Source organism: Drosophila erecta, unplaced genomic scaffold (genome assembly GCF_003286155.1).
Source record: "Drosophila erecta strain 14021-0224.00,06,07 unplaced genomic scaffold, DereRS2 tig00000092-arrow-pilon, whole genome shotgun sequence".
Classification (NCBI taxonomy): domain Eukaryota; kingdom Metazoa; phylum Arthropoda; class Insecta; order Diptera; family Drosophilidae; genus Drosophila; species Drosophila erecta.
In genome coordinates this window covers 7555339-7579030 of record NW_020825207.1, presented here as the reverse complement: position 1 = coordinate 7579030, position 23692 = coordinate 7555339, and the positions used below count along the sequence as shown (strand labels likewise).

General features: G+C 43.2%; 10 protein-coding genes across 14 annotated transcripts; 5 read left to right on the top strand and 5 right to left on the bottom strand.

Moving 5' to 3' along the window:
• Positions 1-1290: 1290 nt before the first annotated feature.
• On the top strand, positions 1291-2857 carry LOC6549134 (kelch-like protein 6). The gene is made up of 3 exons (XM_026980374.1): positions 1291-1441; positions 1496-2246; positions 2300-2857. The coding sequence occupies exons 1-3, from the start codon at positions 1359-1361 to the stop codon at positions 2789-2791; spliced, it is 1326 nt and encodes a 441-aa protein (XP_026836175.1). The 5' UTR covers positions 1291-1358; the 3' UTR covers positions 2792-2857.
• Positions 2858-3052: 195 nt separating this feature from the next.
• On the top strand, positions 3053-3863 carry LOC6549135 (trafficking protein particle complex subunit 5). Its single transcript, XM_001975554.3, has 3 exons — positions 3053-3316; positions 3373-3682; positions 3748-3863. The coding sequence occupies exons 1-3, from the start codon at positions 3141-3143 to the stop codon at positions 3844-3846; spliced, it is 585 nt and encodes a 194-aa protein (XP_001975590.1). The 5' UTR covers positions 3053-3140; the 3' UTR covers positions 3847-3863.
• Positions 3857-4425, bottom strand: LOC6549136. The gene is made up of 2 exons (XM_001975555.3): positions 4212-4425; positions 3857-4131 (listed from the first exon to the last, which is right to left on the bottom strand). Exons 1-2 carry the CDS (start codon positions 4338-4340, stop codon positions 3919-3921), a joined length of 342 nt encoding a protein of 113 aa, XP_001975591.1. The 5' UTR covers positions 4341-4425; the 3' UTR covers positions 3857-3918.
• A 37-nt stretch (positions 4426-4462) lies between these two features.
• On the top strand, positions 4463-7619 carry LOC6549073. 3 transcript variants are annotated; one of them, XM_026979858.1, is made up of 3 exons: positions 4463-4487; positions 5368-7007; positions 7067-7619. In XM_026979858.1, the coding sequence occupies exons 2-3, from the start codon at positions 5384-5386 to the stop codon at positions 7483-7485; spliced, it is 2043 nt and encodes a 680-aa protein (XP_026835659.1). In that variant the 5' UTR covers positions 4463-4487; positions 5368-5383; the 3' UTR covers positions 7486-7619. The 3 variants fall into 3 exon arrangements, with proteins under 3 accessions (XP_026835659.1, XP_026835657.1, XP_026835658.1); XM_026979856.1 differs by lacking the exon at positions 4463-4487 and adding an exon at positions 4568-4740; XM_026979857.1 differs by lacking the exon at positions 4463-4487 and adding an exon at positions 4568-4951.
• Positions 7620-7703: 84 nt separating this feature from the next.
• LOC6549074 (protein aveugle) lies at positions 7704-8534 on the bottom strand. Its single transcript, XM_001975557.3, has 2 exons — positions 8210-8534; positions 7704-8012 (listed from the first exon to the last, which is right to left on the bottom strand). Exons 1-2 carry the CDS (start codon positions 8360-8362, stop codon positions 7845-7847), a joined length of 321 nt encoding a protein of 106 aa, XP_001975593.1. The 5' UTR covers positions 8363-8534; the 3' UTR covers positions 7704-7844.
• Positions 8036-10912, top strand: LOC6549075 (26S proteasome non-ATPase regulatory subunit 11). Its single transcript, XM_001975558.3, has 5 exons — positions 8036-8153; positions 9077-9401; positions 9467-9973; positions 10079-10291; positions 10357-10912. Exons 1-5 carry the CDS (start codon positions 8110-8112, stop codon positions 10585-10587), a joined length of 1320 nt encoding a protein of 439 aa, XP_001975594.1. The 5' UTR covers positions 8036-8109; the 3' UTR covers positions 10588-10912.
• A 3-nt stretch (positions 10913-10915) lies between these two features.
• On the bottom strand, positions 10916-11870 carry LOC6549076 (attacin-A). Its single transcript, XM_001975559.3, has 2 exons — positions 11573-11870; positions 10916-11504 (listed from the first exon to the last, which is right to left on the bottom strand). The coding sequence occupies exons 1-2, from the start codon at positions 11842-11844 to the stop codon at positions 11102-11104; spliced, it is 675 nt and encodes a 224-aa protein (XP_001975595.1). The 5' UTR covers positions 11845-11870; the 3' UTR covers positions 10916-11101.
• Positions 11871-12933: 1063 nt separating this feature from the next.
• On the bottom strand, positions 12934-13687 carry LOC6549077 (attacin-A). Its single transcript, XM_001975560.2, has 2 exons — positions 13404-13687; positions 12934-13336 (listed from the first exon to the last, which is right to left on the bottom strand). The coding sequence occupies exons 1-2, from the start codon at positions 13673-13675 to the stop codon at positions 12934-12936; spliced, it is 675 nt and encodes a 224-aa protein (XP_001975596.1). The 5' UTR covers positions 13676-13687.
• A 1091-nt stretch (positions 13688-14778) lies between these two features.
• LOC6549078 (drosocin) lies at positions 14779-15122 on the bottom strand. Its single transcript, XM_001975561.3, has one exon. It carries the CDS (start codon positions 15097-15099, stop codon positions 14905-14907), a length of 195 nt encoding a protein of 64 aa, XP_001975597.1. The 5' UTR covers positions 15100-15122; the 3' UTR covers positions 14779-14904.
• A 519-nt stretch (positions 15123-15641) lies between these two features.
• On the top strand, positions 15642-23667 carry LOC6549079 (major facilitator superfamily domain-containing protein 6-A). 3 transcript variants are annotated; one of them, XM_015156895.2, is made up of 5 exons: positions 15642-15882; positions 17241-17656; positions 17717-18371; positions 20337-21539; positions 21653-23667. In XM_015156895.2, exons 2-5 carry the CDS (start codon positions 17415-17417, stop codon positions 21833-21835), a joined length of 2283 nt encoding a protein of 760 aa, XP_015012381.1. In that variant the 5' UTR covers positions 15642-15882; positions 17241-17414; the 3' UTR covers positions 21836-23667. The 3 variants fall into 3 exon arrangements, with proteins under 3 accessions (XP_015012381.1, XP_001975598.1, XP_026836677.1); XM_001975562.3 differs by having other exon boundaries at positions 15642-15909; positions 21653-22203; XM_026980876.1 differs by having other exon boundaries at positions 15642-15916; positions 21653-22203.
• The last annotated feature ends 25 nt before the right edge of the window (positions 23668-23692 follow it).

The window sequence follows — 23692 nt, the reverse complement described above, 5'->3', positions numbered from 1 at the left end:
TTCTCTGAACCTGAAGAATTACAAATTGTATTCGACTCCTCTAGCAAAAGAGTCCGCGGCAATGCTCAAGTTTTGTGCGTTCGCTATGCTCGGCAGTTGTTACTTAAGCGAGTTTTAGTTCGAAACTATGTACCCATTTGGTTGCCTTATAAAAAGGATGTTTTTGTCTCTTCTTAGGGCTCATGAAGATTCAAAATATTCCTTTTGTCACGAACTCCAAACGTTTGTTTTCCAAATCTTTTGTTCACGCGTAGAAATAGCAGGAGAAACCAATTAGAATTAGAGAGTCGATGGACAAACAAAGAACGCAGCATTGCACGATGGGAAATCTTTTGCAACTAAATAATTCTAGAATGCGAAGCAATTTGTAATTTTGATTAAAATGCTAAACACTTTGGGCGGTTTATAAAATGGCCGAAAGAGGAGGCATTTGAGCAAAGGGGTAAAAAACAAAACAATTTAAGTGTTTTCAAAAAGTCAACAAACTCATATATGCAGCTATATATATATATATAAAATAATAAAAAACATTAATTTATTTCTTACTATATAATTATTGTTGTACTAAGTCAGTGAGAAAACCCATGAAAGAAAGAAATTCACACGAAAACTAAAACAAAATGCATATTTATTAAAAATAAGCAAAGGTTGTGCAAAAAAAACACATTAAAAAGCAACATTATTATTGTAAAAATTAACTAAATACGGCAATTGTTATTAAATGTGCAAAATTCAGCAAACACATTGATACAAACCTCAGAAAACACAAGCCAAGATCTGAAAACGGACATCAATGGAATGGAAACTTTTGAATTGAAAAATAGGGCAAGATGAACCGAGAACGGATCAAACGGAAACAAAACACTCAACAACAAGAAGTACAAAATGTTAAATATGTATCTATAATTTACAATTACGTTTTATATTACACTCTAATTTACACGCTTACTCAACGGAAAATAGCTAACTATTATTACAATCGTCCTCTCAAACAAACACACAATAAAACTAGATCAAAAGGCGGAATTATTACTTTAGCTACAATAAAAGGTCACCTTTTGCAATTATTTTCTCTCCTTTATTGTTTTCACATCGAAATCAGCAAAATGGTTAAAATAGCCGCATATACTCATATTAAATTGAAAGAAAAGTGTCATTGCAGAAATGGATTAAGAAAATAGTAATATAAATGATATATTTATTCATATAAATGTATTTGAAAATGTGAACAAAAGAATACCAACAATAAAACACAATTTAATAAACAATGTGAAAGCCATGAGAGTGTTTATCTAAAACATTTCAAAATACAGTAGCCTTGCCATACGAAATACAAAACAGCAACACAGAATTCCCAAATGGAGGAGCTGATGAGGCAAAAACAGCCCAATGGCCAAAAATACGAGCGGCAGGAACTCACCTGCAGCGTATTATTTACCAAGTGAGTCAAACTGCATTCCTTACTGCATTCACCCACGATTCCTCCTCCTTGCAGTCCCAAGTTTAATGCCAAGAAGTCATCCGCAAGTGATGAAATCAACTCGATCGCGCGCCTAGTATCGAAGACGGAGGATCTGGAGCTGGACAGGGTGTTCAGGAAATTTTCTAAGAATGGTGTCGAGGAGATCACGTCTCTGAATCGCTCCCTCTTCGAGTTCGGCCATAATTTCGAGGATGCCGAGGGCTGGCTGAAACTGGAGCAGCCTTCCAAGGATCAGCTGGCCTCGGTGCTGCGCTACATGTTCGAGTCGCATCTGAAGACCACTGTGCAGATAGAAATTAACAACATGTACTTCAACTGCCACTTCATCGTGCTGCAGGTGTACTCGCGCTTCTTCAGCGATCTGGAGAAGATTCCGCTACTGGTCACCCTGCCCGAGAATATCGTCTCCCAGAAGGCCTTCATGCTCACCTACAAGTGGATGCTGAGCGATGAGCCTGTCCTGGAGCTGCGCCATATTGTGGAGGTCTTTGTGGCCGCCACTTATTTGAGGATCAATGAGCTGCAGGCGCATTGCTGGAAATATTTCGATGATGAGGAGTGCTATAACGAGGATACGGCTTGTGTCCTATACGTGGAGACGAAGGACATTCCCGCCATGGATGTGGTCTGCAATGTGATGCTGACTAGGATCCGCAAGTTTCTGCTCACCTTTGTGGCCACCAAGGATTTCCTGGACCTGCCCTTCTCCCATCTGATCTTCCTGCTCGATTCCGATCAAGTCTGTGTTAACACCGAGATTGAGGTGCTTACCATGATAACTATCATTGTGCAATGCATTATAGGGATTTTTCTTAGATTCTCTTTATAGCTATTCGATGGCTGGGTCACAATTGGAACAAGAGGAAAGCGCGATTGCTGCGCTTAGTGTCCTGTATTCGATTCAACCTGATGCCATTGTGGTATCTGCTGTATGTGCGCCGGGTAGAGGATCATCCGCTGGTGATGGAGCTGATTTCCCAACCGGAGGTGGATTACCAGATCAACGAGTCCATTTCGAAAATAACGTCGCGCATGTACGAGGAGAAAATCGCTGCTTTGGAGGGCAATGGCGCACTGAGTGATTTGGGACTTCCGAGTCAGCGAAATTGGATTCGCGATAGCTTGTGCACCTATTATCACGATGTGGGTTGCCCCAATACCCGGGAAATTCGCTTCAAACACTTCGAGGATTATCTTACGCAAATACAAGAGAGCTCCAAAGATCACTGGTCCGAGGTGGAAATGCAGGACCCGAGTAAGAAGACTGATTGTTGCAGCTCAAAGAAGAAAAAATTGGTTACCGAATAAGAATTCCATTTTAAAACTAGCGGCTGAAATTCAAATTCGCGGGCTTGAGTTCGTGCTAGTATAACAGCTTAGCACACTTTCTGTTATACAAAGTGCTCTAGGCACTTTATTCGATTGCTATTCATAGAAGAAAACAGGAAAGCACCTATTTATTGTTTATTCCAATTATATTTTTTAAAAATATATAACAAGAATACAGGGTTTTATAAATATAATTAATAATTATTGTATTTTTTTTGCGCATTTAAGTGTGACCTCTTCTGTAAAGCATCTTGGCATTTCGGGCATAAAAATAGGCGTGCACACTTTGCTTTGTTTTGGAAAATAATTTAATACATTTATCAGCAAAATGGAGAAACTAGAGGCCCTAAAAATATCCTCGATGCGCCCGCGCAGCAACATCCTGGACAGACCCCTATCCAAGGGCAAAACGGAGGTTTCCCAGAGCATTGTGGCGTTGCTTTTCAGCGAAATCGTCCAGTACTCGCAGAGTAGAGTGTTTACAGTGCCCGAATTGCAAACAAGGTGGAAGTTTTTGTATGTTTTTGGGATTATTTCGTTAAATCTAAACTAATTTTCAGACTCCACGACTTGGGGCAAGATGTGGGCACCCGGATAATCGACCTGTATTTCGTGAGGGAGCGCAGCTCCAAGAGGGAAACGAAATTAACCCAAATGCTGCTCTTTGTTAAGACGACAGTGTGGAAAAATCTGTTTGGCAAGGAGGCGGAAAAACTGGAACACGCCAACGACGATGAAAGGACATACTACATTATTGAAAAGGAACCTCTGGTCAACACTTTCATAAGTGTGCCAAAGGATAAGGGCTCTCTAAACTGCGCCAATTTCACTGCTGGCATTGTGGAAGCTGTGCTCACGAATTGCGGATTTGTAGGTTTCACTGTAGACACCACAAAGTATTAATAATTAATAATATTATAATTTGTGTCTCACAGCCCTGCAAGGTGACCGCCCACTGGCACAAGGGCACCACGTACATGGTCAAGTTCGAGGACTTTGTCATCGCCCGCGACAAGCAGATGGAGGAGAAATAAATGGCATAGCTTCATTACGGTTTTGTTTTAATTCCACTATACGAATCGAAGATCAATTGCTGAATGTATGGCTTAGATGAACTTGAACTGGCGATCCTTGTAGGCCACCTGGCCAGTCCTGTACTTCTTCTCGCGTCCATCGCGCTCCGCCTTCAAGGCCCAGGCGTAGAGGGCAATCGGCAGGACGACGGCGAACAGGCCCGTGCGGAAGGATTTGCCGGTGGGCTTGAAGTGTTCATAGTTGGAGACGCGCATCGCCTGGAAACGGGCCAATCCCGCATCGAACTGCAATGTAAAGCGGTTTAATAGCATTTAGCCCGCATTGTGATGACATAACCAAGCCAAGGATTGGTGCTCCCACTTACCACGGTGCCGCCCTCGCCGGTGGCATGGCGGTAGGGATTGGAGCTCTGCTTGAGGAACTCCTGGCGGACCTTCAGCGTCGCTTCGTGCTTGCGCTTGATGAACTCCTGCTCCTCTTGGGACAAAACCATTTTTCTAGTTTTGTATTGCAAACCAAATTTTTAACAACAGCTGACAGGTGTGAACGTCTACAGAAAGTCTAAAAATACCAAACAGCTGTGAAACATACCAACTTCAATAATATAGTTTTTATTCATTAATATTTTTATTGTCCTAATGTATATATACCTTATTTGAAATGTTACCTTGCGCAAATTAAGTGCGCTATGCTTAAAATAGTTACCACATCATTTGCTTAAAACCATACCATTCGGTTGGCAGCGCTAGCTTTAATTTCTCATATCCACTTATCGACTTTCGACTTATCGATATATGTTGTGCCGATTTAAAAAGTTTAAATCTCTCGCTTTTTGGCAATCGCTCTCTGGGGAATAGTTAAGGCTTTCGAGCTTCTTATCCTGGTCGTGCAGAGCAAGTTTTCTAAATGTTTTATTAAATATACTCTCATTCCGTTCTCGCAAAGTCTGCTGCTTCGTTGCAGCGAGCACTTTCCACCCCAGCCACGGTTTAACGCGTTCTCTCGCTCGCTCTCACTGCGCATGTCCTACAAAGTGTGATGCGCAGATCTCGTGTCCACATCCTAATTCGCGTCCCTATTCGCCAGATTCCCATCTCTAGCCGGGTATTTTTTTTTGTGGAAAGCAGCGGACTCATTTTAGCCAGTTAAATGCAAATCCGAAAATAAAGTGTTTTTCCTGGTTCCTGTTGGAAGAACCCCTAAACGCAGGGGGTTACTAATCAATAACTCCCCCTTGGCGCATGCCTCTTAAGGACGAGAGAGAGCGAGAGAGCTGTTGTGAGCCAGCGCGCATGCTACTACTTAGTTGGGTGGGAAATGCACTTGGCTTAGCCACCGATTTTCCCGGGTGGTGGGGGTATATCCGATGTTTAGGGGTGGATTTCGGGCAATTCGGTTGCCCGCGGTTGCGCCGTTCGCCTGGCTCATTTTTCACTCGCCTGCAGACGGAGGCAGCGGCACCCGGATTTCCATTTTCTGGCCTATATTGATTTTCACCTGCCTACCTGCTCGTTTTCCAGACGCAGTGCAGCAGCCATGAGCCTGAAGTCCAGTGCTAGGATCAAGAAGCGCCGCTCGGAGGCAGCGGCGGCCACCTATCCGGTACCATCAACTCCGGCTCAGACGGTGAACAACGGCTCAGCTACCACTGCGAATCCTGTAAGTACGACAATCAATCCAGGAAATGGTGCCCCAAATCCGTGCCAGAACTCCGCCAAGAAGCATAGCTTCGTGGGACGCAATCCCAACTTCGACACAGATGAAACCAAACTGCTCATCCAGTTGTGGGGCGATCCCAAGCTGCAGAGAACCCTAATCACCACGCACAAAAAGCACGCCGTGATCTGTCAACTGGCCGCCAAGATGCAGGAGTACGGCTACCATCGCTCGCCGGAGGAGATTACCACACGGATTAAGAATCTGAAGTGCTTCTACAATCGCTTGAAGAAGGACAAGGAGTGCGGCGGTCAGTCCACCGATTCGGAGCCCAGTTGGAAACACTTTGCCGAGATGGATGCCATTATGACCAGACCCATTTTTAGTGTGCGACCCAATGAGGTGCCTGCTCCATCGCTCAAGTACCAACTGGAGCAGGCCCTGGAGGAGCATGCCGAACGTCGCAAGCGCCGGCTGGAGAACGGAGAGGAGTTATCCGAAAGCGACAACGAGGAGGATGACATGCTGCTCTCCGCCCTCGTCAGCAAAAACAAGGACACCGGCAGCCGAAAGGAATTGGAAGCTGGCTGCCTAGAAGCCGACACCGATATGAACGAAGAATCATTTTCAAAGCGTCGCAAGGTGTCCGCTGATGTGGAGGTTGATATTGGAGAGGCTCTGACGTCGTCCTGCATCAAAAGCGAGCCAGCACAGGAAGTCGAAACGGCTCCAGCAACTTCCACAATAGAGCCCGAACCGGAGGAGGACGATGACTGCATGCTTCTGCCACAGCCCAAGGAAGAACCCATCGATGTGGATGCCGCAGATGATCCGCCAACAGAGAAGTCATCAAGTTCCAATACTACATCCACTTTGGCTGACATGTTACAGCGGAACAAACCGTCGAATCTGCTTCCCTTTACCGGGGCCAATGTCATCATCCCGGCCAGCATTACCACCACCACGGCCGGCATAAGCTCGACCACGCAGAGTTCAACTACCACACCGGGCAAACTTCAGGGTGGTAAAATCTCATTGGTACCAACGAATTTCCTGATGCAATCAAAACTGCCGGCTGCCGCGGGACCAAGTCCCATGGCAAACGCCAAGGGATCTGCGCCCCAAATCCAGCTGCTGCAAAGTGCCATCAATCAGGGCGCTCGTCTGATGATTAGCGGATCGGCAGCAGCACCGGCACAGCCTAGCAACGCCGGTTTGGTGGCCACTGCGCCCGGAGGCGTCAAGTTCGTGCTGGTCAATGCGGAGCAGGCCAAGGCGGCGGCAGCGGCTGCTGCAGTGGGTAAATCGACCGCCTCCTTGCCCTTGTCCAATGCCCAAGCTCAGGTGCAGGCCGCTGTTCAGCAGCAGCAGCAGAAACTGCAACATAGTCTCCAGCAGGAGCAGCATCTACAGCATCAGCAGCACATTCAACTGGAGAAGGAGGAGAGTCGCCGGGTTCACGAGAAAGCTAGGGAGGATCTGCAAACGAAGAGACACATGACAAGTAGGTATCAAGCTGCTATCATCATGTTCCCATTGTACTAAAATAAATTCCATTTTCAGCAATGCGAATTCTTCTTCGTCAGTTGCTGAATTCCCAAAACGAAGCCAACGAGATCCAGCACAATCGATTATCCCTGGAACGCGAGCGCCTGGACTGGGAGAAGTCAATGGGCGAGCGCCTGCTCAACCTGTTGCCAAGTCTAATACAGCCGGCACCTGTAGCCTCGCCATGCTCCACTGCTCAACGTCTGCAGCCGCCAAAACTGCTCTTCACAACCGCTCTGCCAATGGGCAATGGCACCGTAACCATGCCGCACATCCTAACATCCAACTCGCTGCCCAAAGTCGTTACCACTTCAAGTTGCAACAGTGGCGTGGCGGTGGCCGGATCAGGAGTGGGGCTGGTAGCCAGTGTGGCCACCAAGCCGGTGGACAACGACGTCCAGTTGGTCACGCCCAAGCAGGAAAAGGAGGTCTGAACCGAAACGGAACTGGTCGTTATAAGTGATTGATATTAGCAACACCTTTCAGTGATCTCAAAGAAATGATATTCTGGTCTTTACTTTAGTATACACTAACCCAAGTATCCTAATAATAAAAACTATACAAGTCTCTCATTTATGAGTTAATTTCACATGTGTCAATCTTGGACAATAAGCAATAATCAGTTGATAGGGTCAGAAAATTAAAACGCGAATTTTCCTTTTTTCTATATTTGTTTGTCTAATCTAAAACCTGATATGGCGTCTAAGAATCTTAAAAAGAAGGTTTACATCATAACCACATTAATCTTTAAATGTTCTATTATCGTAGTAAGGAATTTGAATATATTTTGTTCCTAGTAAATGTTGAGCCTCTCCATATCCCGGATTTCCATGATGTCCGTCTTAAGTCGCTGTTTTACGATCTCCCGCCAAATGGCTTCCCGATCCCTGTTGTCTGTAACGCCCATCCTTTGCAGTGAGGAGTCTGTGATCCGTAGTAGAGCCCGTCCGGTTATATCGTGCTGTGAAAGGAACAAGATCAGTAGGCAGTTATAGTGATGTCTAAATTGTAGCGAAAAGTATTCGGGAATTTTCCTGTTTGCGTTTTGAGGTGCTGAAATGACGGAACTGCTGAAGGAAAACCGTGTTAACGAGGATCAACGGTAAGTTAAGTAAATGGAGGATACGGACTAGGATTAGGATTGTGCACTCAACCTACCTGGGCGAAGAGCTGCTCGTACTGGGTGTATTCCCCGCAGTGGCGTCGATACCACTTCAACACATCGCTGACCGTCCACAGGTACACTGCCTTGGGTCGCGTGGTTTTCGTCCTGGTTTTGTTTTGCGTGGAGTTAATAGTTTCTTCACCCATTTCTTTCTTAAGTTTCAAAAACAAACAAATTTGCAAATAGCAACAAATCAATTAGTGACGGGAGTTTCTCGATATTAACTAGGTGTGGGACACAACAAGATGTCGATATGAAAATGTAATATTTTCCGTTATGCCGTTATTATGCAGTAATACAGTAAACAAATACAGTAGGAAGAGTTCCATTTGTGCACATAAGTAATGTACACAAATACAGTATGAAGAGTTCCATTTGTGCACATAAGTAAGCTCGATTAATCAAAATCACCACGATCACAGCGGCAGAGAACTATCATAACTAAAGTAAAATTGATTTAAATTGAATTTGAGCTAAAGCCTTTTATATAGAAACTAAATCGTAATTAATTAGTAATTAGACCGGGTTTTTCGATTGGTCACGAATTGTGTGCGATTTATCGATAGCACGCACTAGTGCTACCTTCGAGGCCTATCGATGCCCGCTACGATACGCCTATCGGAATCGCACCAGCTCTAATCGTGACTGGCGCTTAATAACAACGACCGAGAGGTGAAAAAGTCAGCATAAAACACGTAAATACGCAATCAATACACACCGGAACCGATCGAAAACAAAGGAAAAATTGTCGCATTGCTAGTGGCTGAGTTGAGACACGCTTAGTTGATTGATTGATTAGTAAATTCCTGAGTTGACCAGCCCCAATTCTCATCTCGTCTCGTCCGAACACAAATTTCAAGTCGCAAGATGGCCGGAGCAACACTTTTCGAGCGTGCCCAGGCATTGTCCAGCGTGAATCGCGAGGAGCAGGACAGCTCGCTGTTGAACAAGCTTGTCCGGGACCAGGAGGGCGCCGAGAACGATGAGGAGCGCATTCGAATCAAGGAGCAGGGCATTCTGCAGCAGGGAGAGCTCTACAAGCAAGAGGGCAAGGCCAAGGAGCTGGCCGATCTCATCAAGGTGACGCGTCCGTTCCTCAGCTCGATCAGCAAGGCCAAGGCGGCAAAGCTGGTGCGTTCGCTGGTGGACATGTTCCTGGACATGGACGCGGGCACAGGCATTGAGGTGGGTTCTTGTTTCACTCAATGACTAACGATGACTTACTAGAAAATTCTTTGTTTGATCTCTAGGTTCAATTGTGTAAAGACTGCATTGAGTGGGCCAAACAGGAGAAACGCACTTTTCTTCGCCAATCGCTGGAGGCTCGCCTGATTGCCTTATATTTTGATACTGCTTTGTATACGGAGGCCCTGAGTCTGGGTGCCCAATTGCTGCGGGAGCTGAAAAAACTGGATGATAAGAATCTGCTGGTGGAAGTGCAGCTACTGGAGAGCAAAACCTATCACGCACTGAGTAACCTGCCCAAAGCTAGGGCCGCCCTTACCTCAGCACGCACCACGGCCAATGCCATCTACTGCCCACCAAAGGTGCAGGGCGCACTGGATCTTCAGTCCGGCATCCTACATGCGGCCGATGAGCGTGACTTTAAGACCGCATTCTCCTATTTCTATGAGGCCTTTGAAGGATTCGACAGCGTGGACAGCGGTAAGGCCCTGACCTCGCTGAAATACATGTTGCTGTGCAAAATCATGTTGGGTCAGTCCGATGATGTCAACCAGATCGTCAGCGGAAAGCTGGTAAGCAGTTGTTGTTTTCTACATACATATATGTAATCGAATTGTCTAACACAACCAACATTTGTAACCAGCAAATTCCCTTATTAATGTAATTGTCATTACCAGGCTATTACCTATTCGGGCCGCGATGTAGATGCCATGAAATCAGTGGCTGAGGCTTCCCACAAACGTTCCCTGGCCGACTTCCAAGCTGCCCTCAAGGAATACAAAAAGGAGTTGGCCGAGGATGTGATTGTGCAGGCGCATTTGGGGACGTTATACGACACCATGTTGGAGCAAAACTTGTGCCGCATCATTGAACCCTACTCTCGTGTGCAGGTTAGATGGATTGTAAAGACATTGTATGTTCACCCTCACTAAAATGGGTTGTGTTCTGTTTGCAGGTCGCCCATGTTGCCGAGAGCATCCAGCTGCCCATGCCGCAGGTGGAAAAGAAGCTGTCCCAAATGATCCTGGACAAAAAGTTCAGCGGCATTCTGGATCAGGGTGAGGGAGTACTGATTGTTTTCGAGGAGACGCCTGTGGACAAGACCTATGAACGTGTGCTGGAAACCATACAAAGTATGGGTAAGGTGGTGGACACGCTGTACCAGAAGGCCAAGAAGCTGTCGTAAGCGGTGTGCAGAAGGCATTATTCAATTCAAACATGATATCAGCATACTTAGCAGACTTTTCATAGTTTCCTTTTGTATTTTCCAACAACTCCCAATCATTGTTCAAGCCAAACATGTTTTATGTTTTTGCAAAAACGAAATGAAACCCTAATTGGTGAAGATAGCAACAGGAGCAGCAACAACCACAACAAAAATGTAAAACAAAATCCATTAAACTAACATAAGCAAAATTATTAATCATTGAGTGGGATCGAATTGTTTACGCAAGTGCGGTATAATAAGCAAAATATTCAAATAACTACATAATAAAAAGATAAAAGAAAACCGTAAACTGATACGAGAAGCTTATATTTCATTCAGGTTTCAAATGGATATTCCTATTTTATTTGGTGAGTGAAAAATTGTTTGTTGATTTTAAAAAGGCTTATTAATTAGCACATAGTTTCATAATTTTGTATGCGTTTATTATTTTGATTTAAATAAATTAGCTTCTAACCCTATACCACAGTAACATTTAGCCGAAGTGGTGGGAAAGTCCCAGTCCAGCACCAAAGTTGGGCTTCTGGTTGGCGAACGGTCCACTTGTCCACTTGCTGGCCGATCCTGTCAAATCCAAGCGGGTTGCCCGATCCGCCGAGGACCACAGGTTACCACGTCCCTCTAGACCGAGCTGCTGGCCGATTCCTGGGAAGTTGCTGTGCGTCAGGGAAGCACCATGTCCGTTGATGTGGGAGTAATCCAGACCGGCTCCATTACGCTGGAATTCGAAGCCATTGGCCAGCTTGTTTTGGGAGGCGAACACCTTGGCATCCAGGTTGTGTCTGCCGTTGTTGAATAGATTGGCGTGGGCCTCCTGCTGAAAGACATCCTTCACTCCGGGCGTGTGTGTTCTGGTCAAGGAAGCACCATGGCCAGCACTGCAGGAAGGAAGAGAATATGGTTTACTATTTGTCCTAACAATATATTTGTATCTTAGAGAACTCACTTGTTGTAGGCCAAAGTTCCGCCAGTTGTGACGGGACCGCTTTGAGTGTTCCCAGCGGCGAAAACCTGACCCACCACGTTGTGGTTGGGATTGCCAATGCCCTTGGTGAGATCCAAGCGAGCATCAGCGCCACCAGCGGGATTGGAGCTTAAGGAACCTCCGAGCACCTGGCGACGAACCCGAATGGGTCCCGTCGTGGGCAATGAAGGAACTGCCTCTGAGATGGCGAAAAGTGCCACAAGGGCCACGATTAGGATGCTTGTCTTGTGCATGTTGCTGGACTGGATTGCTGGAGCTAACTGGTGTCCAAGGTGGCTAATGAACCGCTTTTATACAAAATCTAAGGGGAATAACTTTATTGGTAAATCACTAGATTCATCTGGGTGTCGTTTTCAGCTTGCTTGCCAGCCTTATCAGTTAGGACTTCCCCTTAGAGCTTTGATGGGTGATTTACGTGTGGTGTTTTTGTGTGTTCGTTACCTTTCTTATTTGGTGACCCATTGACTTTTCCCGCACAGTTCTCAAAATATTGCTATACTTTAATAAACACATATTTGTGCATGACAGCAGCCACTTAACTAATTTAGTGCAAACTTGTATTTGATTTTCTTTATTTTAGTATTGTTAAAAATAACAAGAAATTAAGTCGTATAAACCAGAACTTTTAAAGGAAGTGCCAAACAATTAATTTATTGAATACCACAAAAATGTATGTATAATATTTCAGAATATTTATAAATTATTTGAAAAAAGTTAAAACTATAGTATTATATTTCTCTTAAAAATAATATTAAATCGCTTGCACTAACAGATAGTTCATCTTTATGTTATAGGCTTGAGGTGCTGTTGATTAAAAGTGTTGATTAATTTCTTATCGTACCCCAGCTAAGCATGTGTTAGAAATATTTAAATACACAAATGAGTGTCGATCCGGAAAGTACCCTTTAAATCGGCTTCGTTTAATAATTTCAATGTATTTTCCATAGAGTATCATAACTTTGGATAGAAGTTTAGAACGCGGTGGATAAGCCAGTTCCAACCCGATAAAATATATTTCTTTCAATTAATCCATTTAAAATATATAAAATTTATTCTTTAAAATTTGATCAGATCACAGGTATATTTTTACACTAAATAAAAATATGAAACATTTAGCATATTAGAATAGTTTTTTTCAGATTTGGCCAAACTCTTGCTACGTCATTGCTTAATTGACATACCTTTACACATTTAAACCCATCAAGGCAATTAAAGAATAGTTATCCCCCATTACTCAGAAAAACATGATTTTTTTAAAATAAAATATTTAGATTTTTATTTATTTGTAAATAAATTAGAATTGCAATAGCAATTAAGAAGTCTTAACCGAAATGATGAGATAGACCCAGGCCAGCACCAAAGTTGGGCTTCTGGTTGGCGAACGGTCCACTTGTCCACTTGCTGGCCGATCCTGTCAGATCCAAGCGGGTTGCCCGATCCGCCGAGGACCACAGGTTACCACGTCCCTCTAGACCGAGCTGCTGGCCGATTCCTGGGAAGTTGCTGTGCGTCAGCGAAGCACCATGTCCGTTGATGTGGGAGTAATCCAGACCGGCTCCATTACGCTGGAATTCGAAGCCGTTGGCCAGCTTGTTTTGGGAGGCGAACACCTTGGCATCCAGGTTGTGTCTGCCGTTGTTGAATAGATTGGCGTGGGCCTCCTGCTGAAAGACATCCTTTACTCCGGGCGTGTGTGTTCTGGTCAAGGAAGCACCATGGCCAGCACTGCAAGAAGGAAAAGATATATGATACTATATCTCCTAACAATATATTTGAATCTTAGAGAACTCACTTGTTGTAGGCCAAAGTTCCGCCAGTTGTGACGGGACCGCTTTGAGTGTTCCCAGCGGCGAAAACCTGACCCACCACATTGTGGTTGGGATTGCCAATGCCCTTGGTGAGATCCAAGCGAGCATCAGCGCCACCAGCGGGATTGGAGCTTAAGGAACCTCCGAGCACCTGGCGACGAACCCGAATGGGTCCCGTCGTGGGCAATGAAGGAACTGCCTCTGAGATGGCGAAAAGTGCCACAAGGGCCACGATTAGGATGCTTGTCTTGCGCATGTTGCTGGACTGGATTGCTGGAGCTGACTGATTTCCCAAGGTGCCAATACTTCGGTTTTATACCTGAATGTATGGGGAAGAACTGTTCTGGTGGTTCACATGATTCATCTTATTGCCGATCTGGAGGCCTGGATGCCTTATCAGTGCGGTATTCCCCGCTCGAGAAGTGATGTTGGCTTACTTCTGCTATTTGCTTGTGTGGCTGTGCGACTTGACCTCATCACCTCCCCTTTTTTGCGACCCATTGACGCCACTTGTTGCTCTATTGTTCCGGTTTCACCACGCCGCAGGTCCTCTGTTGGCATCTCCAAGTGGTTTTCTTTGTGCGTTGATGGAGGAGTGCATCCTCATCTTGCGCAGGTCGGCATTTGACAGTTATAAGGGATTCGCTATCGTATTTCTCACTTGATGTCAGGCTTTATCAATAGGTTTTGCGGGCGGGATTTTCCTGGGGGAGCCGGCAGGGGTTAGCGAGCGAAATGGAGAGCGGCGGTGAGAGCGGCAGGATTTGAGTGAAGTTTCGGCCGAAACTAATTGAATTTTCTGCGCAGGAGCAGGCTAAAAGGATGCGAGCCAAAAGAGAGCAGAGCGGAAACTTTAACTCGAAGTGTCAACGAAAAGTTTGCACTGAAAAATATCATTTAAAAGCTAATTACCTTCAAATATTGTTTTACAAATTTAGTTCATTTTTAATAATTTAGTAAATGTATGCCATAACTTATAACAAACTTTTTTTGATTAAAACTCTATTTAAAGTATATGAATACGAAACAATATATTAATATAGTAAGTCATTTTATCAGGGCGTTTGTAATTTTGTTTGTGAGGGGACAAACCCATTCATTTTGATCTGCGGCCATCTGGTTATTTGGCTGGAATCTAAGAGATACGTACTATAGAACCAGTTTGTGAATCACAGGAGGCGCGAATTCAATACGTTTAGACTTATTTTCTCTCAAACGTGACTTTTGGTGGTTTTGTATATTGCAAGTATATTTCTTATCTGCTCTAGAGCTCAGCAGATTCTGTTGAAAAACGCTGATAAGCGTTGGGAACCCCCCAAGTTTTAAATGTCATAATTGATTACAGATTATTAATTGCTGTCTTTCATGTGTTTATTATTTACTGTTTGCCTAAAGTGAGAAATTCACAACAATTTTTAAGGAGAAATAATTCAATACAAATTGGATCGAATGATCATTTAAGATTTCTTCGCGGGATCCACATCTTTAGACGGGCAGAATGGGTGGTGGTCGGAAGGCGGCTGGAGCCAGGTGATCCTCGATGGCCAATGCCTCGCGCCTCACTCGAATGGGGCGCGGATGGGAGGTGGGGCGTGGGCTGTAGGGGCGTGGCTTGCCGGGAGTGGCCACAGCCATGGCAAAAACGCAGGCCAGCAGCAGGAAAACGATGGTGAACTTCATTGTTTGTGGAGTGTACAAATCGCACTGATATGATTTCAATCAGAGCACTTGCCTTTTTATAGGAGCCAGCGATGCAACAAGATTCGAATGGGAGGCACGTCGTGGCTGTGGTCGCCGGTGGTTCCCCATCTTGGGGACTTTTCATGTCGCCTATCACCGCATAGGCCACTGAAGGCAAACGTGTTGAAAATTATTATTTTTGTTTTTATGCGGGTTTTGGCTGCGTAGTAGCTGAGTAGTTTACACAACTCAGTAGTTTTCTGTACTTTACATGTTCTGCAGTTACAGTTTATACCTTGATAAAATGCCTTATTTTGTTCATTTGAACATATTCTTTGTATAGCTTAAGTTTGGTATTTTGTTTCTTTTATATCGCTGAAGAAAGTGGAATTTCGAAATGAACTTTTCCCGCCAAGCTGTCACTTTCTCTCGTTTCATCTCTTTCGCTCTCTTTGAAGTCCTGCCGTCCACCGCGTCAAATCTCATTAGACTGGATACACACGCACACAGATACACACACACACAGACACACCCACACACACACACACCTCAGCGTGCGACAGCGGAACGCGCTTGAGCGAGCTTTTCCGTCCGCTTTTCTGAGCGCAACATTTTCTTTTCGGGGCTCTTTGGGAAAACTCTTGGGCAGCTTGCCAAACGCTCGTATAGAGGCCAGACGCGAGGAAAACTCTGCTTATCGATTACGCACGTAACACATTCGCCCCACAGCCGAATAGTTAAATACATAGTTCATCACAGCCAGCCAGCCAAACAATATTTCTGGTGTGTACTATACTTACCGAATCACAGGTGAACGGTGCGACAAGTTTACATAATAAACAGGATACGAAACAAGGACTTCAAGAAGGCTTTCGCCCCAAGTGTCTCAACCTGTGACAATGGCCTTCAAGAAGTGTGCGAAAATTGTCTATATATAGAGTGTGATATGTACCTCGGATTTTGTGGGCACGTGTGAGCCATTAAAATGGAAATAAATCCGCAGCTTTGCAAAAGGATTTATAATTAACTAAAATAAATGAACTGTTTATGCAGTGTGGTTGAGTGAGATTGTTCATAAACCTTTAAATATAATTGTTGGTATATCTTAATTTTAGTAACCTCCTTCATTTTACCTTGCCAACTTATTATTTAGAAAATATTTTATTTGCCCACAAAATACCCCATTTGCATTAAGCCTTTGGTGGCAACAACAAGTCTGCTCTATATACAGACAATAACCCACATACACACACTGCCTCGTACCCATTTACCCACATTTCTTATGTGCCAACGGTGCGTATGTGTGATACCAGTAAACTCAACCAAAAATGTAATAGAAATTACTCACGCTCAAAGCTCACAAGCTGATGCAATTCACTCAACTCGCTTGAGCTCACTCATAAAAAACCGAGTGATTGGCAGAGCTTGTTTGTTTTGCTATTTCAAGTCTCTGTATCTAACGCTTTTATTTTTAAAAGTCAAGGGGAGGGAAAGTGCTTAAATGCTCGCTCGAAAATCAAGGAAATGTCAAACGGTAGCAGTTGACATCCGTATTTGTTTGAGTTCCGAAATGGACGCAATACGAGTCGTTTTCCCTTGAGCTAAGCCTTGTACATAGGCACTAATCTGGATTAAATAATATCAAGGAAATATTATATAAAAGAAAAATAGCACGATTATATTGCGAACTAAGAAAACGTAGTTGGGACTTTTACCTTAAATTAAATTTCTAATACAATTGGAAGTACTTTTAACATGAGATAAGTTAAATAAAAACACTGTGTTAGTTAATTATAACCATTTTTGAAGGGTATGTAGGGTAGAAGAGAGCTTTTCCGACTCTACAAAATATATCTTATCAGTATGAACGTAGAGTTCTCGGGAACTATAAAATCTATTTCAGAAGATGGCCACGCTTAGTTTTTTAGCTTTTATTTTAAAGTAAATGTTATATTCAAGTATTTTGTAGTAAGTTATGAAGTAATGTGGTAATGTGTGTGGTGTAGTTTAGGAAGGTGGTTTTATCCCTTTCTCATAAAGCAGGCGAAGTGAAAAGAAATCCAAATCGCTTTCCACAGGCCTTCTGTGTGAGCTAGAACAATGAAATGGTAATGATGGATTGTGTCCTTTGTTTTATGCAGCTGCCGAATGATAATGGAGATGATAATGAGACTGTAACTGGGACACAAGAGACCAGACCGAAGGGAAGTGTCAGACAAGAGCGGAACAGCAGCAACCAGCAAGGGTAGGGTTCAGAGGAGGAGCAACCAGGACCATCCAGCAGAAACCATCCGAGTTCAAGGAACCAGCGAACAATGAATCCCTACACTGCGGGCGCCGGCGGAGGCGGTGGAGGAGGAGCCAATCCCTTCGGAGCACCCGCCGGTGGAGCGGGATATGGCCAACAGGGCTATGGATACGAGCAGCAGGCAACAGGTGGCTACGACCAGGGCATGAACTACGGCATTGAGCCGCAGCAGCAGGCAGCCGGATACGGACCACCTGGAGCCAGGCCACGGGTGGATGTGGAGGCCACTGGCGAGGTGGATCTCAATCTGTAAGTCTAGGGGACGATCCATTTAGATTAAGCAACTAATTGATTCACACTTATCGACAGCTATCCAGAGGCAAAGGACTCAACGCACAAAGTTCGCGGCCACTCGGACATCCTGGAAATGTTTTTCGGGGCGAGCACAGAACGCGAACTGATACCCGTGAAAAGCTTCTACTTTTTCTTCTACGCCGCATTCGGCTCACTGTTTCCGCTGATGGGCGTGTACTTCAAGCAGATGGGCATGAATCCGGGCCAGTGTGGAATCCTGGTGGGAATGCGGCCCTTCGTGGAGTTCCTGTCGGCCCCGTTTTGGGGCTCCTATGCGGATCGTTGTCGGCAGGGCAAGCGCTTGCTCCTGGGCTCCCTGGCCTGTTGGGTGCTCTTCACCATCCCGCTGAGCTTCATCCGACCGGAGGCCATCAACTGCATTGAGCGGCGGAATGCCACGGACTTTGTGCTGACCTACACACGCACGAAGCGCGACCTGTCGGCCATGTACGAGCAGGAGCACTTGGATCTGGGCACTGGCACCATGCCAGCGGATGAAGCCCTGGAGGAGGCCGAGGCAGCCCACAGTCGGCACAAGAGATCCCTGCTGCTGCCCAGGATCGATGCGGGCATCTCACCAGTGCACATCAACTTTGTGAGCAACTATGACGACAAGTACCACAGGGACTATGTGACGCCGATCTTCAGCTCCATGGTGTACAGGACTCCGGTATGTTGATTATGCCAATAATCATCTTATCTTTATCGGATTTTGAAGTGGCATACCTCTAAATGTTTCTGGAGCAATCCTCTAAATATCTGCATTCAAATTTAGAAATTTATTTTTTTTTTAGTTTTTTGTACTTTTTTTGATGTTCTGATGTGTAGAAATTCAAAAAAAGTAAGAAGTGTCCCAAGGCAGAAGTTCTAAACTCCATAACTCAACTTATCGTGATCGGATTTTGAAGTGGCATACCTCTAAATGTTGCTGGAGCAATTCTCTAAAAATCTGCATTCAAATTTAAAAATTTATTTTTTTTTAATTTTTTTGTAATTTTTTTGATGTTATGATGTGTAGAAATTCAAAATTAGTAAAAAGTGTCCCAAGGCAGAAGTTCTAAACTCCATAACTCAACTAATCTTAATCGGATTTTTATGTGGCATACCTCTAAATGTTTCTGGAGCAATTCTCTAAAAATCTGCATTCAAATTTAAAAATTTATTTTTTTAAAATTTTTTTGTAATTTTTTTGATGTTATGATGTGTAGAAATTCAAAATTAGTAAAAAGTGTCCCAAGGCAGAAGTTCTAAACTCCATAACTCAACTAATCTTAATCGGATTTTTAAGTGGCATACCTCTAAATGTTTCTGGCGCAATTCTCTGAAAATCTGCATTCAAATTTAGAAATTTTTTTTTTTTTAGTTTTTTTGTACTTTTTTTGATGTTATGATGTGTTGAAATTCAAAATTAGTAAAAAGTGTCCCAAGGCAGAAGTTCTAAACTCCATAACTCAACTAATCTTAATCGGATTTTTATGTGGCATACCTCTAAATGTTTCTGTCGCAATTCTCTAAAAATCTGCATTCAAATTTAGAAATTTTTTTTTTTTTAGTTTTTTTGTACTTTTTTTGATGTTATGATGTGTTGAAATTCAAAATTAGTAAAAAGTGTCCCAAGGCAGAAGTTCTAAACTCCATAACTCAACTAATCTTAATCGGATTTTTATGTGGCATACCTCTAAATGTTTCTGTCGCAATTCTCTAAAAATCTGCATTCAAATTTAAAAATTTATTTTTTTAAAATTTTTTTGTAATTTTTTTGATGTTATGATGTGTAGAAATTCAAAATTAGTAAAAAGTGTCCCAAGGCAGAAGTTCTAAACTCCATAACTCAACTAATCTTAATCGGATTTTTAAGTGGCATACCTCTAAATGTTTCTGGCGCAATTCTCTAAAAATCTGCATGCAAATTTAAAAATTTATTTTTTTAAAATTTTTTTGTAATTTTTTTGATGTTATGATGTGTAGAAATTCAAAATTAGTAAAAAGTGTCCCAAGGCAGAAGTTCTAAACTCCATAACTCAACTAATCTTAATCGGATTTTTAAGTGGCATACCTCTAAATGTTTCTGGAGAAATTCTCTAAATTACTGCATTCAAATTTAAAAATGTATTTTTTTTTGATTTTTTTGTAATTTTTTTGATATTATGGTGTGTAGAAATTCAAAATAAGTAAGAAGAGTCCCAAGGCTGAAGTTCTAAACTCCATAACTCAACTTATCGTGATCGGATTTTGAAGTGGCATACCTCTAAATGTTTCTGGAGCAATTCTCTAAAAATTTGACTTCAAATTTAGAAATTTATTTTTTTTAATTTTTTTGATGTTATGATTTTGTAGAAATTTTAAAGAAATATTAAAAAATTCTCGTTAGCACTTCCATTAGCTGAGTAACGGGTATCTGATAGTCGGATAACTCGACTATAGCATTCTATCTTGTTTTACTTATAAGGTAATGTTGCATATTAATACTAATTTACATAATTTCTGCCTTGCAAACCATTCTTATATTGCCATTTCAAGATCTACTAGGTATGTCAATAAATCTTGCATCTTTAACTTAGTACACCAGCTGCCAAGAGGATCTTGTATCTATGAAATACTTAAAAAATACTTACATACTTATCTCTGCCCACAGGACATCCAAAAGGCGTTCTTCCTGCTGCTCCTAGTGATCCTCATTGGGGAGTTCTTCAGCGCTCCGGCAATCACATTGGCAGACTCCGCCGTAATAACTTTGCTGGGCGAGGATGCAGACAAGTACGGTCACCAGCGAATGTTTGGGTCCCTCGGCTGGGGCATCTCTATGTTCCTGGTGGGCATCGCCCTCGATCACTCCACCTCGTTCTCGAATCATCCCTGTGGCGCTGGCAACAAGGAGAAGAACTACAACATCTGCTTCTCCATCTTCTCGGTGCTGATGACCTGTGCGATAATCTCCGCCTCGAAGATCACATTCAAGTACGATCCCATCGATGAGCAGATGGCTGCACAGCAGCAGGCGCAGTTCGTGGATCCCAACAAGCGGGCGGAGGAGGAGTCGATGAACCAGTTGGCGGCCCAGCTGAATCTGCCATCGCTGGCAGTTGGTAGCGGCAGTGCCGCCTCGGGTGCCTGTGCCGGTGGCGTCAGTAGCTTCCTGGCCACTGGCCATCAGCCACAACCGCATATTGGGGCCGAGTCCAAGGTGTTCGCCCAGACGGCCAAGGAGTTGCCGGAGTGGATGACCGTGCTCACCCACTTCAAAGATCTGAAGACCGCCTCCTTCCTTTTCGTGGCCTGGTTCATGGGCTTCGGCATTGGCTTGATCTTCACCTTTCTGTTCTGGCATCTGCAGGACTATGGTGGCACTCCCACCCTGTTCGGTGTGGCCTCTGTCATCAATCATGTGTCCGAGATTTTCGCCTACTTCTTTAGCTTCCGTCTGATTACCCAAATTGGCCATGTCAAGGTGTTGTGCCTGGGCTTGATTGGCAATGTACTGCGCTTCCTATATATTTCCTATCTGACCAATCCGTGGATGGTGCTGCCATTCGAGCTGATGCAGGGCATCACCCATGCAGCCGTGTGGGCTGCATCCTGCTCTTACATTGCCCACAATACTCCCAAGCACCTGAGAGCCTCGGCCCAGGGTGTCCTCCAGGGCATCCATCACGGATTGGGACGTGGCTGCGGCGCCATCATTGGCGGCATGTTTGTCACCTACTACGGTACTACTACTACCTTCCGCTGGTACGGCATCGCCTGCCTCTTCGTCCTCGGATTCTTCATCTTCGTCAACTTCTACCGCAAGGAGCAGGGCTTCATCTCGGAAATTCCCGTCACCGAGGATCCGCATCAGGTGAGTAAGATCCAATTCTCCTAATCCTGTTTAGGAAGTTATCTGTACGTTATAAATTTGAAATTATTCTATATCAGTGATGGTCTAAGTAATACAATAACCCGAATTTTTAGGTGGCCGAGGAGACCTCGCATTTGGCACCCCACGGCGTTCCCAGCAATCCGATTCCACGGGCTCTGTCCAACTCGCGGCTGAACGAGATGAATCCGAATGGAGGACCATATGGCACGTACCAGACCACTGGCGGTAATCTGGACATACCCGGAGCCAACCAGCACAATCCTTTTGCTCAGTAAACGGAGACCTTGGCTTCTCGGAGTCGGCATTCAGCCCATCTTCATACTCACAGTACTAAAACGAACAAAGTATAACCGCAAACATATCTTGGACATTGGCCTGCAATATGAATTGCATAACTGCATTGCTTTATTTTGATTTGTTGGGCAGTCAACATACGATCTACACATAGCATAGCATATACATATACACATATATATTTTATATAGGACATGCCACATAGCCTAAAGCATAAAGATTACGTATGAGTTGGATTGTTTCAAGTCGATGGAGTGGAGTGAGGGGGAAGTCGAAACGAATTTTCACATAGCAGCTTAGCAATATATACATAGGGCAATATATGTGTGTGTACGGATAGTTATATATATATATTGTACCGATCTATAATATTTATAGGCCTTTTTATATCAGTTGCATGGCGCCGGGCAATGATTGATATTCCCGGACTTAGTTTTCAGTTATGAGCATGCCGAGTTTGTTGCCTACTTTTGGGCGATCACCAAAGCAAATTACTCATACGCATGGTTACCCGTTTTACACACACCCCGAATTACACATAAAGTACCTATACAATCACGGAAAACTAAACAGAGATTGAAGTTCTTGAAAAGCCAGGATATGTGAATACGAGGCGTTTCAAGGCTACAGGACATCGGGAAGCAGTGGTAGCTGCTTCGTTTAGCCGCAGTTGATTATGACTTTGATGTTCACTATACTATTTTATAGTATTAATTTAGATTATCCGTTGTCTTATGGCTTTGAAACGCACCGTGTGGATTACCCAATAGGTTAGCGAAGTTTCATGTAAAGAGCAAAATTAGTAAATCACTTTAAGTCTCGATATTCCTCAGTTAAAATGTTTATGAAGAAGTTAGGGGCGTCACTTTAAATAATGATCTTTACGTTAGATATTTGCAACCTTTAAAAAATTCGAAGAGACACATTCAATCCCAAAATGGTCCTACGCAATAAATACCAAACTATTTAAAGTAAATATGAACTATGGAAAATAAATGTAGTTGCATTGAAAAACAAAAATTATCTAAACTTAAACATAAGCAGCATAGAGAAGAAAACCTGCAAATGAAACCGAATCTTTAAAACAAAGTATAAACAAATGTTGTAACGAATGATATTATGGAAATCCGCCTCATTGCAATCAACTGTTGAATATTTTAATTTTTACACAAATAAACTAACAAAATGACATATTTTGACATACCTAAGAAAACATATAACATAGAAATATATGATATACGTTTATATAGTATATGAAAGTTGACGCACCAAAGTGAAAAGGCAAACTAAACTATATTTGTACCTAAAATATATTTTTTCCTGATTTCATATAGCAAATCTTTCGCTCGATATACATAAACATAAATATATGTATTGAATACTGTAAACATTATATTTCAATATTGTTGATAGCAAATTAAATTGGATATTTTATAGTAACGATACGCCAGTTCTTGTGTACAGCACCATATTCCTGAGGATTTTTCGGGTAGATGAACCTTAGTATTATGCATTCTGTACAACTGCACTCACAGTTATGTTTGTTGAGCCGATATTAAAAGAAATTCTCTCTATATATATGTATTGAAAAACAAATAAAAAATACTCATATACGGTATACATTTATATAGGAATGTACAAGTATTATACACAATGCGCATACATATGATACAAAGGATACAATACCCAACCCAAAACCGAGAAACCAAAAGACAAGTGAAGTAGACGGAAAAAGCAAGAAATCATGTAATTATGTATGTTTAATAAAACGTTTAACTACCGAGTGAAGTCTAAAGACAAAAGGCACAAATTATTTCGGCAACCATCTGTGTTTATTT